The 12,807-nt window shown below is 48.4% G+C and overlaps 1 protein-coding gene across 3 annotated transcripts in view; it reads right to left on the bottom strand.

Annotated features, from left to right (window-relative positions):
• The window catches only part of LOC119442256 (carbonyl reductase [NADPH] 1-like), a 45,235-nt gene extending 33,557 nt beyond the window's left edge, over positions 1-11,678 (bottom strand). Inside the window, exons 1-3 of one of the 3 annotated variants that reach the window (XM_049662005.1) lie at positions 11,533-11,678; positions 10,719-10,800; positions 6,374-6,552 (exon numbers count right to left, since the gene is read on the bottom strand). In XM_049662005.1, coding sequence (XP_049517962.1) covers positions 6,374-6,552; positions 10,719-10,800; positions 11,533-11,553 — 282 coding nt within the window. In that variant the 5' untranslated portion in view covers positions 11,554-11,678. The remainder of the gene's footprint in view (positions 1-6,373; positions 6,553-10,718; positions 10,801-11,532) is intronic. The other 2 variants (XM_049662003.1, XM_049662004.1) reach the window with 2 other exon arrangements.
• Positions 11,679-12,807: the final 1,129 nt, after the last annotated feature.

Raw genomic sequence — 12,807 nt, 5'->3', positions numbered from 1 at the left:
TTATCGAGGAGTTTCAGTGTTAAAACGCGCGTCTAGGTTAGATGGGATGTGCAAACCCAGGATCCTGATTTTTATCAACCTTAGGCAAGGTTGGGACCGTGTTACGAACAAGTCTAGCCTGGGTCGGCACGCGTAGGGTTTAGTCGTGAGCAAATTCGGACTTTTCTGCGAGCCAGAAGAGTCACATTATGCTAATATGGCGTTCGTGACGTTGATAGCTGCTTGGAAGGACATCTTTGGCCGCCCCAATGGAGCCTTTTGTGGGACACCGCGAGGTGTCAATATTGTTACGGGGAGAATATATATACAATGGATATATTTACAGGGTAAGGCGCACAACGCTGCAGCAATCGTTCAGGGGAGCGCGTGCACACCAGAAAAACCACCCGTCGTCGTCGTCATCGTCCAAGCACCGACCACAGGATCGCCGCTCGTGACATTACCCGCCGGCGGCAGAAGCACCGTCCCGGTGCAATTAGGGCCCGGGCCTGAGAGTGGTACGGTTTTAGACGCGAGACATGGACTATGTCACTCGCGATTGTTGCAGAGGCCGACGTAGGATTTAGCGGAGCGATTTCATAGGTCACATTAGTGACTTTGCGTACGACGCGGTAAGGGCCAGCATAACGGGAGAGGAGTTTTTCGCATAGGCCAACGCGACGTGACGGGAACCACAGCAAGACGAGCGATCCTGGAGGGAAGTTCACCTCCCGGTGTCGGCGGTCATAGAGACATTTTTGTTTGACCTGTGAAGCCGACAAGCGATCGCGGGCAACCTGACGGGCGATGTCAGCACGGGCAAGAGCATCACGAGCATAGGCAGAGGATGTGTCTGCGTGAGCATGAAGTATGGTGTCCATAGGTAATGGTGGGTCGTAGCCAAACAGTAGATAAAAAGGTGAATAGCCAGCTGTGTCGTGACGAGAAGAGTTGTAGGCGAAGGTCACAAAAGGCAAGTTAATGTCCCAGTCTCGGTGGTCCTCAGACACGTACATAGCAAGCATATCTGTGAGAGTACGGTTGAGGCGTTCAGTAAGGCCGTTTGTCTGTGGATGGTACGCAGTGGTGAACTTGTGATTGGTCTTGCAAGAACGAAGAATGTCGTCGACCACTTTAGACAGGAAGCAGCGGCCGCGGTCCGTGATTAACTGACGAGGAGCACCGTGGCGCAGGATGACGTCGTGAAGAAGGAAATCGGCTACATCAGTAGCACAGCTGGTGGGAAGTGCTCGTGTAACAGCGTACCGCGTTGCGTAGTCAGTAGCGACTGCAACCCATCTATTGCCAGTGGTTGACATGGGAAAAGGCCCTAGAAGATCGAGTCCCACCCGGAAAAATGGTTCATCAGGGATGTCGAGGGGCTGAAGGCTGCCAGCAGGCAGTAGGGCAGGAGTCTTGCGTCGCTGGCAGTGGTCACAAGCCGCAACGTACTGTCGCACAGAACGGTAGAGACCAGGCCAAAAGAAGCGCCTACGGATGCGATCATACGTGCGTGACACGCCTAGGTGTCCGGCCGTCGGTGCATCGTGAAGCTGGCGCAAAACAGTAGAGCGAAGATGCGCGGGGACAACAAGCAAGAGCTCAGCGCCGTCAGGCCGGGCGTTGTAGCGGTGTAAGGTGTCATTGTGGAGCGCAAACATCCGTAGGGAAGGGTCAGGGTGTGGCGAGTTGAGACCGTCTATAATAGGCCGCAAAGATGAGTCGCGGCGCTGTTCGTCAGCTATGTGGACGAAGTCTGTAATGGCCAGAACAAAGGTGTCAGATTCATCTTCCAGTGTATCAGGGGGATCGACCGGGTATCGTGACAAGCAGTCAGCGTCTTGGTGAAGCCGTCCAGATTTGTAGAAAACAGAAAATGAGTACTCTTGCAAGCGGAGTGCCCAACGGCCAAGGCGACCAGTGGGATCCTTGAGCGAGGAGAGCCAGCAAAGCGCATGGTGGTCTGTAATAACTGAAAAGTGCCTGCCATACAGGTACGGACGGAATTTTGCGATGGCCCAGACGAGTGCTAAGCACTCGCGTTCTGTGATAGAGTAATTTTGCTCCGATGGCGACAGAAGGCGGCTTGCATAGGCGACCACGCGGTGGAGGCCGTGCTGCTGTTGTGCAAGGACGGCGCCTATACCGTGGCCACTGGCGTCGGTACGAACGTCCGTGCTGGCTGACGGGTCGAAATGTGCTAGAACAGGTGGGTTCGTTAGGATGGCAACGAGCGATGAAAAGGCGTCCGCTTGGTCACGACCCCAAGTGAAAACGACGTCCTTCTTGAGTAGGCCAGTTAGAGGGCGGGCCACTTCCGCGAAGTTCTGGACAAAACGACGGAAGTATGAACACAGGCCAAGAAAACTGCGGACATCCTTGGCCGACCGTGGAGTAGGGAACTGACTAACCGCGCGGACTTTGTCAGGGTCTGGCTGCACGCCTGCAGCGTCAACAAGGTGGCCGAGTACGCAGATTTGACGGTGCCCAAAGCGACATTTCGACGAGTTAAGCTGAAGACGAGCACGGCGAAAAACATCAAGGACGGTGGACAGGCGAGTGAGATGGTTTTCAAACGTAGTCGAAAAAACGATAACATCGTCCAGGTAGCAAAGGCATATGGACCACTTGATGCCTCGAAGAAGAGAGTCCATCATGCGCTCGAAAGTAGCAGGGGCGTTACATAGGCCAAAAGGCATCACTTTAAATTGATAGAGGCCATCAGGAGTCACGAAGGCGGTCTTCTCGCGGTCTTGGTCGTCCACAGCGATTTGCCAGTATCCTGAGCGCAGGTCGATGGAAGAGAAATATCTGGCGCCGTGCAAGCAGTCCAGTGCGTCATCAATACGCGGGAGAGGATACACATCCTTCTTGGTAATCTGGTTAAGGTGGCGGTAGTCTACACAGAATCTCCAGCTATTGTCCTTCTTTTTCACGAGTACGACGGGAGAGGCCCAAGGACTGCATGAGGGTTCAATTATGCCTTTGCCCAGCATTTTCTCCACTTCCTGTTGGATGACAGCACGCTCCGGAGCTGACACACGGTAAGGCCGTCGGTGAATAGGACTCGCATCGCCGGTATGAATGCGATGGGTGACGACGGAAGTCTGGCCCAAAGGACGGTCGCCAAAGTCAAAGATATCCTGGTAGGAAACCAGCACGCGGCGAAGGGCAGCGGACTGTGCCGGAGCGAGGTCTCCTGATATCATGCGGGCGAAGTGGTCGCAGGACGAACCTGACTGCGATGACGGCGGTGAAAAATCCGGTGGAGGTTCTGTGGTCAGGGCAGAAACCGTGTGGCCGGCCAATGGGGTCAGATGAGCGAGTGATATGCCGCGAGGAAGAACTTGCGTCGAGTAGCCAAAATTGAGGATGGGAAAGGCGGTGCCGTTGTTTCTAACTGTCACCACCGTATAGGGTAGCGCGACGTTGCGTGTCATGGCGACCTCAGGAATAGGGCAGGCAACGTAGTCGCCGTCGGGTAGGGGCGGAAAGGCTGACAGCTGGACGTATATTGCGGCTTGCGGAGGCAGTCGAAGAAACTCGACGGAGCGTAGCGGGGTGGGCCGGCATCAACGTTGTCGGGGCACGAAGGAAGTTCTAGCCGGAGAAGGCCCGCGGAGCAGTCGATAAGGGCAGCGTGTGTGGACAGAAAGTCGATTCCCAAGATGAGGTCATGGGGGCACTGTTCTAGAACAGCAAAAAGAACAGATGTGTGGCGACCAGAAATAGTGATGCGTGCAGTGCACATTCCAAGTACGGCAGGTGTACTCCCGTCGGCTACTCGGACGGTAGGTGAAGTCGCGGGCGTCAGGACTTTCTGGAGGCGGCGCCGGAGGCTCGAGCTCATTACAGAAATTTGTGCGCCGGTATCAACAAGAGCGGTAACTGCCACACCATCAACCAGAACTTCAAGAAGGTTGCATCGGGTATAAGGGACAATCAGAGGATTTTCAGGCCGGGTCGTAAATGCAGCGTCACCTCCGGGGGCTGCACTGGCTAGTTTTCCGAGAGGCGGCCAAAGGGAGACCGAGAGCGGCGAGGTTGGGGCGAGCGGGACTGACGGCGCTGGGGCGATGGTGAGCGGCTGATCCGGTTTTCCCTAGGAGGACGTTCAGCACTTGAGGCCTCAGGACGGAACGACGGGGCATATGGTGCATGGTCCGGGCGATTGTAAGTGTTTGGGCGATAGGACGTGGGCCAGCGGCTGCGGCAATGGCGGGTGATGTGTCCAATCCTAGAGCACTGTGAAGCAGATGGGCCGGTCATCAGGTGTGCGCCAATCGGCTGGATTTCGATAACGTGGCCTGAAGGTCGTGTTCGGTCTTGCAGCAGCGACGACAGGGGCGACCGGGTTGGTAGCAGTATGACCGTTATCAAAGGTGGGTAAAATGCCCATATTCGCGACCTCTTGGCGAACCACGGCCTGAATTAGCGAAATCGGAGCCAGGTTGTTGCTTTGCATACCGTCATGAGGTGTAACGGGTGCCATGGCCTCGAGTTCTCGACGGACGATCCTGGTGACGTTTTCTGGAGCTTGCGCTTGCCGAAGCGTGGCTAAACCTTCGCAGGAGGACGTGGCAGCCGTATTAGGAAGTCGGTCGAAGCGGTGAGTGATACGTTGACTTTTGGCCAGCTCAAAACGACGACATTCAGCGATGACCGACTCCACCGTTGAGCAGTTCTTACACAGTAGCAGATTGAATGCGTCATCGGCTATGCCTTTCAGTACGTGGCCCACTTTGTCCACTTCAGGCATGTCCTTGTCGACCTTGTTGCACAGAGACAACACGTCCTGAATATACGAGATGTACGGCTCCGTGGACGTCTGAGCACGAATTGCGAGCTCCTGCTTGGCCGCTAGTTGTCGTGCGATAGGTCTCCCAAATAGATCGCGTAATTTCTGCTTACAGACGTCCCAACTCGTCAGATCTGCCTCATGCGTCTCGAACCAGAGTAGCGCAGTGCCCCGCAAATAGAAGATGAGATTCGCCAGCATTATGGTCGGGTCCCACTTGTTAGTGCGGCTGACGCGCTCATACATTGCCAGCCATGCATCGACGTCCACGCCGCTGGTGCCGTTGAATGTCCCGGGATCACGAGGGTGCAAGAGAATGACCGGTGACGGGTCTTGGTCACACTGGGTCGCTTGATCGATCATTGTGGTGGCAGCAACGCGCCGTCCGCTGCGAAGATCCAGTTCCCGGTGTTGTAGCGAGCGTACCCAGCACCTCCACCAAAGATGTTACGGGGAGAATATATATAGAATGGATATATTTACAGGGTAAGGCGCACAACGCTGCAGCAATCGTTCAGGGGAGCGCGTGCACACCAGAAAAACCACCCGTCGTCGTCGTCATCGTCCAAGCACCGACCACAGGATCGCCGCTCGTGACAATATGATAACCCATAATTCTGTTTCACACCATAATTTACTCAACTTCAGATAAAACTTCATAGTGTGCAAAAATGACATGAAGAATATCCCGTGCCAAAATTACTATCTGATTGTGAGGCATGCAATAGTGGTGGAATCTGGATTAATTTTGACCACTTTGGATTCTTGAACATGCACGTAAATTTAAGAACACAAGTGCTCTTGCATTTTGTCCCCACTGAGTTGCGGCTACCGCGGCTACTGCAGCTGGGATCGAACCTGAGATCTTGATATCAGCAGTTCAACGCCATAGCTACAGGGCTACCGCGGCAGGTAGCCTACAGAAGTTGGAATTATTAAGGCAAAAGCCTTATATGTCTCATTGTTCAGTTGACCTTTAACGTCCTTGAGCGAAAACCGTGTCGTCGAAGTAAAATCATACACGATGACGACTCGGTGTAGTAATTCACTTACTACACCGACCCGGCATACTTATATACAAATGCTCACGCAACAATTTTGATGGTGCGCGGGTCACCGTCGCATCGTGTTATTTAAGATAGAGTTCATTCAGGCACTCCAACCCACGACCTTCAGTGGGAATTGAACCCTCAAGCTTATGTGGGAGTCGAACCCACCACCTTTGGCGTTAAAGCAAAGTTAATCAAGGCTTGGTTAATTAACATAGAGTTAATTAAAGCACTCGAACTCACTACCTTTGGTGGGAGTCAAATCCACGACTTTTGGTGTTAATTAGGGCGAGGATAATTAGGGCACAGTTAATTAAGGTAGCGTCAATTAAGGCACTTGAACCCGCAACCTTTGGTCGGAAAAAACAAGTAATAAGAAGTAATGCATTCGAATGAGAATGTCAAGTAATTTAATTAATGTCTCTTGAGCGCGCAGGCTCTCGCCTTCACCCTCTTGGTCGTATGCAAAAGTGACTGCCAATTTTTGAGAGCCGATCATAAATTTTTGTCTAATTTATAGAGAGAATAAAAAAATTGAAGTACTCGCCTTGAAGGCAATGCCAGCATTGTTCACAAGTACATCCAGGCCACCATAAGTGCTCTTGAGGAAGTCGCGAAGTCTTCGAATACTCTCAAGGTCATCAATGTCAAGCTGGTGGAACTTCGGGTGCAGCAGCTGCTTGTTGAGCTCTGCCACCGCTGCCTTTCCGCGTGTCTCGTCCCTGGCTGCATAGAAGAAATGCAATACGGCCCTCTTGCACACAGAAAATGGAAATGTGTCAGAGTCGTAAAATTCGCCTTTAAAGGGACAATAAAGGCAAATACTAAGTCAATGTGAACTGTTAAAATACCATTCCAGAAACCTCGCAGGGCTAGTTTCTTGCCAAGAAAAGACTTAGTTAAGAGAAAATCTCATCTGAAGGGTCTGCATCCCCTTCAGCAAAATTCAAATCGCCCAGTCCCAAGTGGGGGAGTGGTAACGTTGCATATGCCATCACCGCCCTTTACTGCCGTCGGTGAGTAAAACGGCGCCTGACAGACAGTGTTATGGTTTTTTGCGCAAAATGCAAACGCACCGCCGTGGCGAAACCAAGCCAAAACAGAGCGGTGGATTCGCTGCAGCATCTGCTCTTGGTCAAGTGGCGTGGACCGTTCGGCATCCCCCGAAATCACATGGACGTGGCTTTCTCTGCTAATTGCAGTTTGTTTGTTTTTAACGAGCCAGCAAAACCAGTGCAGCACTATGCGATAGCGAAACTACTGAAACGTGAATGCGCAGGTGGCGCCGGTGTCGAGCGAAAACTAAACCTTTTGACCGCCCACATTGTTGTCAAGAGCAAGGTCAATGACTCCTTTTTCTACAAATCGAATATAACTGGACAAGTAGCATTTTGTTTCATCTTGTTATGCAATGCAATTACCTTTTTATTACAGAAGGTTGAGTAATAGTGACAGAATTATAATGAGGAGTGCCTTCGTCATCGAGCTAATACCTGAATGTCATAGGGGAGTCGCAAATCGTGTCCTGCATTTGCCTTAATTTCTCGATTATTAAATCTCTGTTCCCGATAATAATGACGCATTAGACATTCTCGAGCATTATTCCGTCACTTTAACATCACTTAATATTTGCCTTTGGTATCTCTTTAACTAAACCAACGCTATATTCCACTTCATACACAAGTAAGGGCACATACGTCTAACAGGTCAACTAAAGAATTATTTTAATCTAGACGTTTTTCTCTGGTTATTGTATAGATGTTATTGAAACGCACAAACTTGAACTGCATTGCTTCTGTTTTGTTTCTACTGCGGAAATAAAAGATGCCCCTCTCTTTACGTTATGCTTGGCGAGCACTGACAACGTTGTAGGCCAGATACGAGAAGGAACACTCACGTCTGGCCACAAGAAGGCAACGAACAATCCAACGCACATGCACCAACTGGAGTGGCCCACACAAGTGAGCAACACCTTCTCACAGCCTCCCATGAATCTACATGGCCAGCCCGCCACACACAAACAAGAATTCCTTCTTTTCTCTTTGAGCAGGGCTTTCCATTGGCGAAAATAATGAGGCCAGGGACCCCTATAGAGTTTTTCCAGCGTTGGTGACTCCTAGAGTCAGAGAGAACGATGTCAGTGGCAAAGACCAATCAGCAAGTGATGGTCTTTGCAGATTCGACTAGATACGGAAAAAAGTGTCTGCCTCTCAAAAAAGGCTATTTGCGTTAGAGTAGTGTGTCAGATAAGAAAGATAATATAGTATGCATTAAGTAATTCAATGTAACAATAAGCCTTGCACCTGTTTGTCTCAAAATATGACATTATTAACAGAAGGTGTAGCAGATCTGGACCTATTTACCAGCGAATATGTGGAGTGATACACCCCTGCGACAAACGACCAAGGCGCACCATAGCACTTGCGACTAAAACATGGTACATCACATACTGGAAGTACAAAGACATGCAAATATAACAGGTGATTTGATGTAGCCATATATCCACAAGTTGCAGCTATAATATCTGATGCATTTATTCCACAGAAAGTGGCACAGATACAAAACTGCACTTCAAAAAGAACGGAGTACATTTAAAGCGCAAGCCTCTTCTTCACAATCCCATTTCCCCATCCCACCCCCTCTACCTCCTCATGCTATAATTAAGAGGATGCCACTGCATCCAGTTTCAAAATGTTTTAATAAAGACAGGTTTTCTCTTCCTCACTAAGTGGTCAATGGCTGTTAAACACTGCAGTAAGTGTCACTGAGATAATTCAAAATCAAATGAAATCAAGTTGAGGGTTTAACATTCCAAAGCAACGTTCGGGCTATGAAAGACACAATAGCAGGGGCTCCAAATTAATTTAAGACGCCTGGGGTTATTTAGCCATGCACCTAAATCAAGTACAGAGGCATTTTCCCATTCCACAACCATCAGAATGTGGCTGCAGCCAGGTAATCGAACCTGCGATCTCATGCTGAGCAGCAAGACGCCATAGCCATTAAGCCACCACAGCAATTATTGAGATATCTAATATTATACATTAAAATGTCTGTCTCCCCTCTGGACTTGGTCTACGAATTCATCACTATGTATACTTCATAACTCTGAAGTTTGCCATTGTCACATAGTAATTTTAGTGATAGGTTTTGACACTTCCAAGAAATGTCTATTTTAGATAATACTTTTACATTTTGAATAAGCAGCCACTACAAAAGACACTCCTTTTTGAGTCTGAGTACCTGAGAAAGGGCATCACTTCAACCGGCATGCAGGTACCCACATGTATGTGTGCACTGTTGGGACTCGGGTAGCGTTTAGGCCGGTGATCCTCCAGCCACAGGGATGAGTACGTCCGGGAGTAGGAGCGAAAGAAAAGGGTTTAGTTTACACTATTAACAGTGGCTCCAGATATGGTGGCCCACTCCGTGTAGGAGCACTTTGACTGTGTGACGCACTACATAGCTCAGCACACATGAGAACACGTCAGGACACACCCACTGAACCAAATGTGTTCGCTTATAAAGCAGTTGTCTTCCCTAGTTCCCTACACAAGGGAATTCAATGGCCTTGATGCGGCCAATCTGAGGGGTCGTATTGTCCACAGAACTCCGCCTCTGATATCCAACCTTCGAAGCAAGGACAAGGCAATCTGGGAACGGGGGGCTCACACTCCTACCACGAAAGTCGTCGACTTGGTTTTTTGCTCTCCGTGACAGTCATCTTGCCAGGGTCGAGAGAGTGACCTTAGCACTGGTCCCCGCTTCCACAAAAGGTGGCAATTGTGGTCGCTTCTAAGTGAGCTTCTTTGTCATCGCGTCGCAGCGGGTGTTGGGCCGCATCGCCAGGTGGGGGTGGCATCAGGGGAAGCACCCAAATGATGCGCACTGCCGATTTGGGGCGCTTGTTTGCCCGTCACTGTCGGTGTCGGGCACCGTCACTGTCTGGGCGACACTGATAAAAGGGGCTGCCTCGATGGAAACAACCAAAGAATGCATCCGGCCGATTCGGTACGCAACAGCACATGTGTGTACACATGCACATATATACCAGAAAAACAGAACAGGGGAAAAACAGGGGTGCGGCAATATAGCCAATACAGAGGATGTTAAATGCAAGCATGCAGTATTACCAACTTCTTCCCTGGAAATTTTTGCTTGTGTAGACAGATTACAGGTGCATTATCACAGCTCCTGAAATGTTAAGTAAGCTACAGCAAAATGATCTCTAACTTTAAAACACAACAAGAATTACGATGTTATTAAGCGTACAAAACATCTTTTTTCCTTCATTAAGCCCCACATAAAACAAAATGCAAGAAAGAAACAAGAACTAAGAACACTTGAAAGAGCAAACAGAATATACACTATTGTGTTCCTTACTTTCACAATGGTGCATCTGTCATCAAAAAAATATGGATTATGAAAAGATTTGTCACCTCACAGTATGCTTTATGTATTATTGAGTCGATAGATGAAAAACACAGGCAGTTTATCAATGTACAATTCTATCTTTAGAGGCAAGTTGCATACAGGAGCTTTAGCAGACAGCTAAAAGTGACCACACTATCTTTTAAGCATCATTGTTAATCCTGTAGTTATTTCCAGCTCATCAGATTCACTAGCTGAATTGTCTCAAGTTTTATAGTACTTCTCAAGCAGAAGAGCGGAACTCCAAATTCTATAAATTTCCTATTTGCAGTTTGATGCAATATTGGAGAAAAAATATCTGGCAATAAGATTGCCTCTTGTACTCAAAAGTTGAAATGGAAAGAAAGTTATATGATTATTTTTATTTAAAATAAAAAGCAGGCTATATCGCACACACTCTTTTTAATTCCATAAATGAGAGCCTAAACTTGAAATCCACACGTACGCATGGAGCCACTCACCTGTCAGAAAAACATCTCCATCAAACTGTTGACACAGGAACTTGACTATGCTGAACCCAATGCCCTTGTTACCACCTGTAACCTACAAATACACAAAAGTGCAGTTATCAATTTTCCTAAATTTTCATAGTTATTTTCTTTGTTGTAATCTGAATGAGTAGTATTGCAATGCTACACCACTACACCCCACAGGCAGCCAAGGTTGCATTATCAGTGGTCGTGGTGCATATCGCACGTAATGGCAGTTTGTGTGCTAGCCAGACACCTCTTCCCTATTTCCGAGCAAGTCCTTCAAAACTGGTAACAGTCACAAACTAAGACGTCTGTGGGCATTGCTGACACTTGTCCTCATTTGAAGTGAGCGTTTTGTTTGCTATATACGTTAATATTGTGTGCCGTTTCAAGAAGATTTACGTAGAACATGGGATGATTACTGTGCTGAGTCGTTCATGGTACCGGGTCCGTGCGTTTGCCGCTACTCGTGAGTATATATTGCCTCTTCAATAACCGAGCAGCAACGCTAGCATGTAGCACAGCACGCAGGGGCGAAGAGCAGTAAAATAACGTAACATATAGGTAACAATTAGGCATTAATAGGGTGACCTCTGTGGTCACAACGACGAATATGTCTAGAGTCAAGCAATGCGCCTGGACAAGCGCAGAAGCCCTGCATTCATAAAAGACTGCGCCACGTAGACTCTGCAGTGGGACGAGCAAGCACTGCCGGCGCTCGCGACGTTTTCGCCCATTTTCATCACAACCGTAAGCACGGCCTACAAAGCAACTGGTTGTTTCTGAGGAAGGGTAATCTTACCACTGCGACACGAGATGACATCGTGCGACGTTTTGAAATCCCGTTTAGCAACGGCAGAGGAGCGAAGTCACACCACACAATCGAGCGGCACGTATTTTGAAACGACCTCGACAGATACGCGCGAAGCGCTCGACAAACTGGAGGATGTAACAAGGATCGACCTTGGATGTAATGGGGTGCTGGCGACGCCTGGCCTGTCATTAAATAAATAATAATAAAAAAAGAACAAAAAATTAATTTGGTCTGTTTGATTGCAGGAATGCGTAGAGCGTGTGTTTTTATTATTTTTCAATCATGCCTAGAGTACAGTGTACTGTACCTAGAGCGTAGGCGAGACGGCGTACTTTCGATCGCGATCGAGCCCAATCCGGATCGAAATTCTAGACTGCGATTAGTTCCCTTCCGCAGTCTCGATAGCGATCGAAAGTGCGCCGTGTCACACCCGTATTATGCCGGTGTCACGTATACACAGCCGCATTCGATCGCGATCGAGCCGCATCTGGATCGAATTTCCCTCAGCTAGTGCAAAGCAGCCGAGAAATACGATCCCGATCGGGCACGATCGCGACCGAAAGTGCGCCGCCGTATGACACGTACGTACCCGTATTAAATTAGCAAGCGTGTTAAATTAGCAATCCGTAGATACTGTAGATCGATAAAAAGAAAGTTAGTAGAAAGTGGTCATTCTCAGAGAGAGAATAAACATGGTTATTGTTTATTTTATGTAATGCAGATATGCAGTTATAAAAGAAGGACAACAAAGCGCAAATCACGTCACATCGCTAATTGTTGTTTCGAAATTATTCTAATACCATCAAAAAATTTTTGCTGTTTATATATTATTACAATTATTTTATTTCTGTCTCTGCCCGGTAAATCACTTTCCCAATTATCATAAACATTATACTTCACCCTCATTTACTTTTTCGTCTAGCTTTTTTTTTTTTTCTCCCCCTTCCCTTTAACCATAGAGAAAGAAAAAAAACTTTTTTTTCTTTCTCTATGCTTTAACTATTTAACCGTTAACCGCCGGCTTCTTAGCCAATCCCCCATAGTGGGTAAGCGCCATGGATGAGGATCAAGCAAGCAAGCAAGGATGCACCAAATATGGCCAATATCCCCCACTGTGGGTATGCGCCACGACAACTCAGGTCAACAACAACAGATATATGGGAAGTAATTCCAAGGATCGGGGCTGTCAAATGGGGCATGGTACTACGGCGATTGGTTCCTGTGGAGCCTTGATTAATCCCATGCAAGACAATTTATACAGTC

This window comes from Dermacentor silvarum, chromosome 2 (assembly GCF_013339745.2).
Source record: "Dermacentor silvarum isolate Dsil-2018 chromosome 2, BIME_Dsil_1.4, whole genome shotgun sequence".
Taxonomy (NCBI): domain Eukaryota; kingdom Metazoa; phylum Arthropoda; class Arachnida; order Ixodida; family Ixodidae; genus Dermacentor; species Dermacentor silvarum.
The sequence above is the reverse complement of the archived record's forward strand: the minus strand, read 5'-3'. Positions and strand labels throughout refer to the sequence as shown.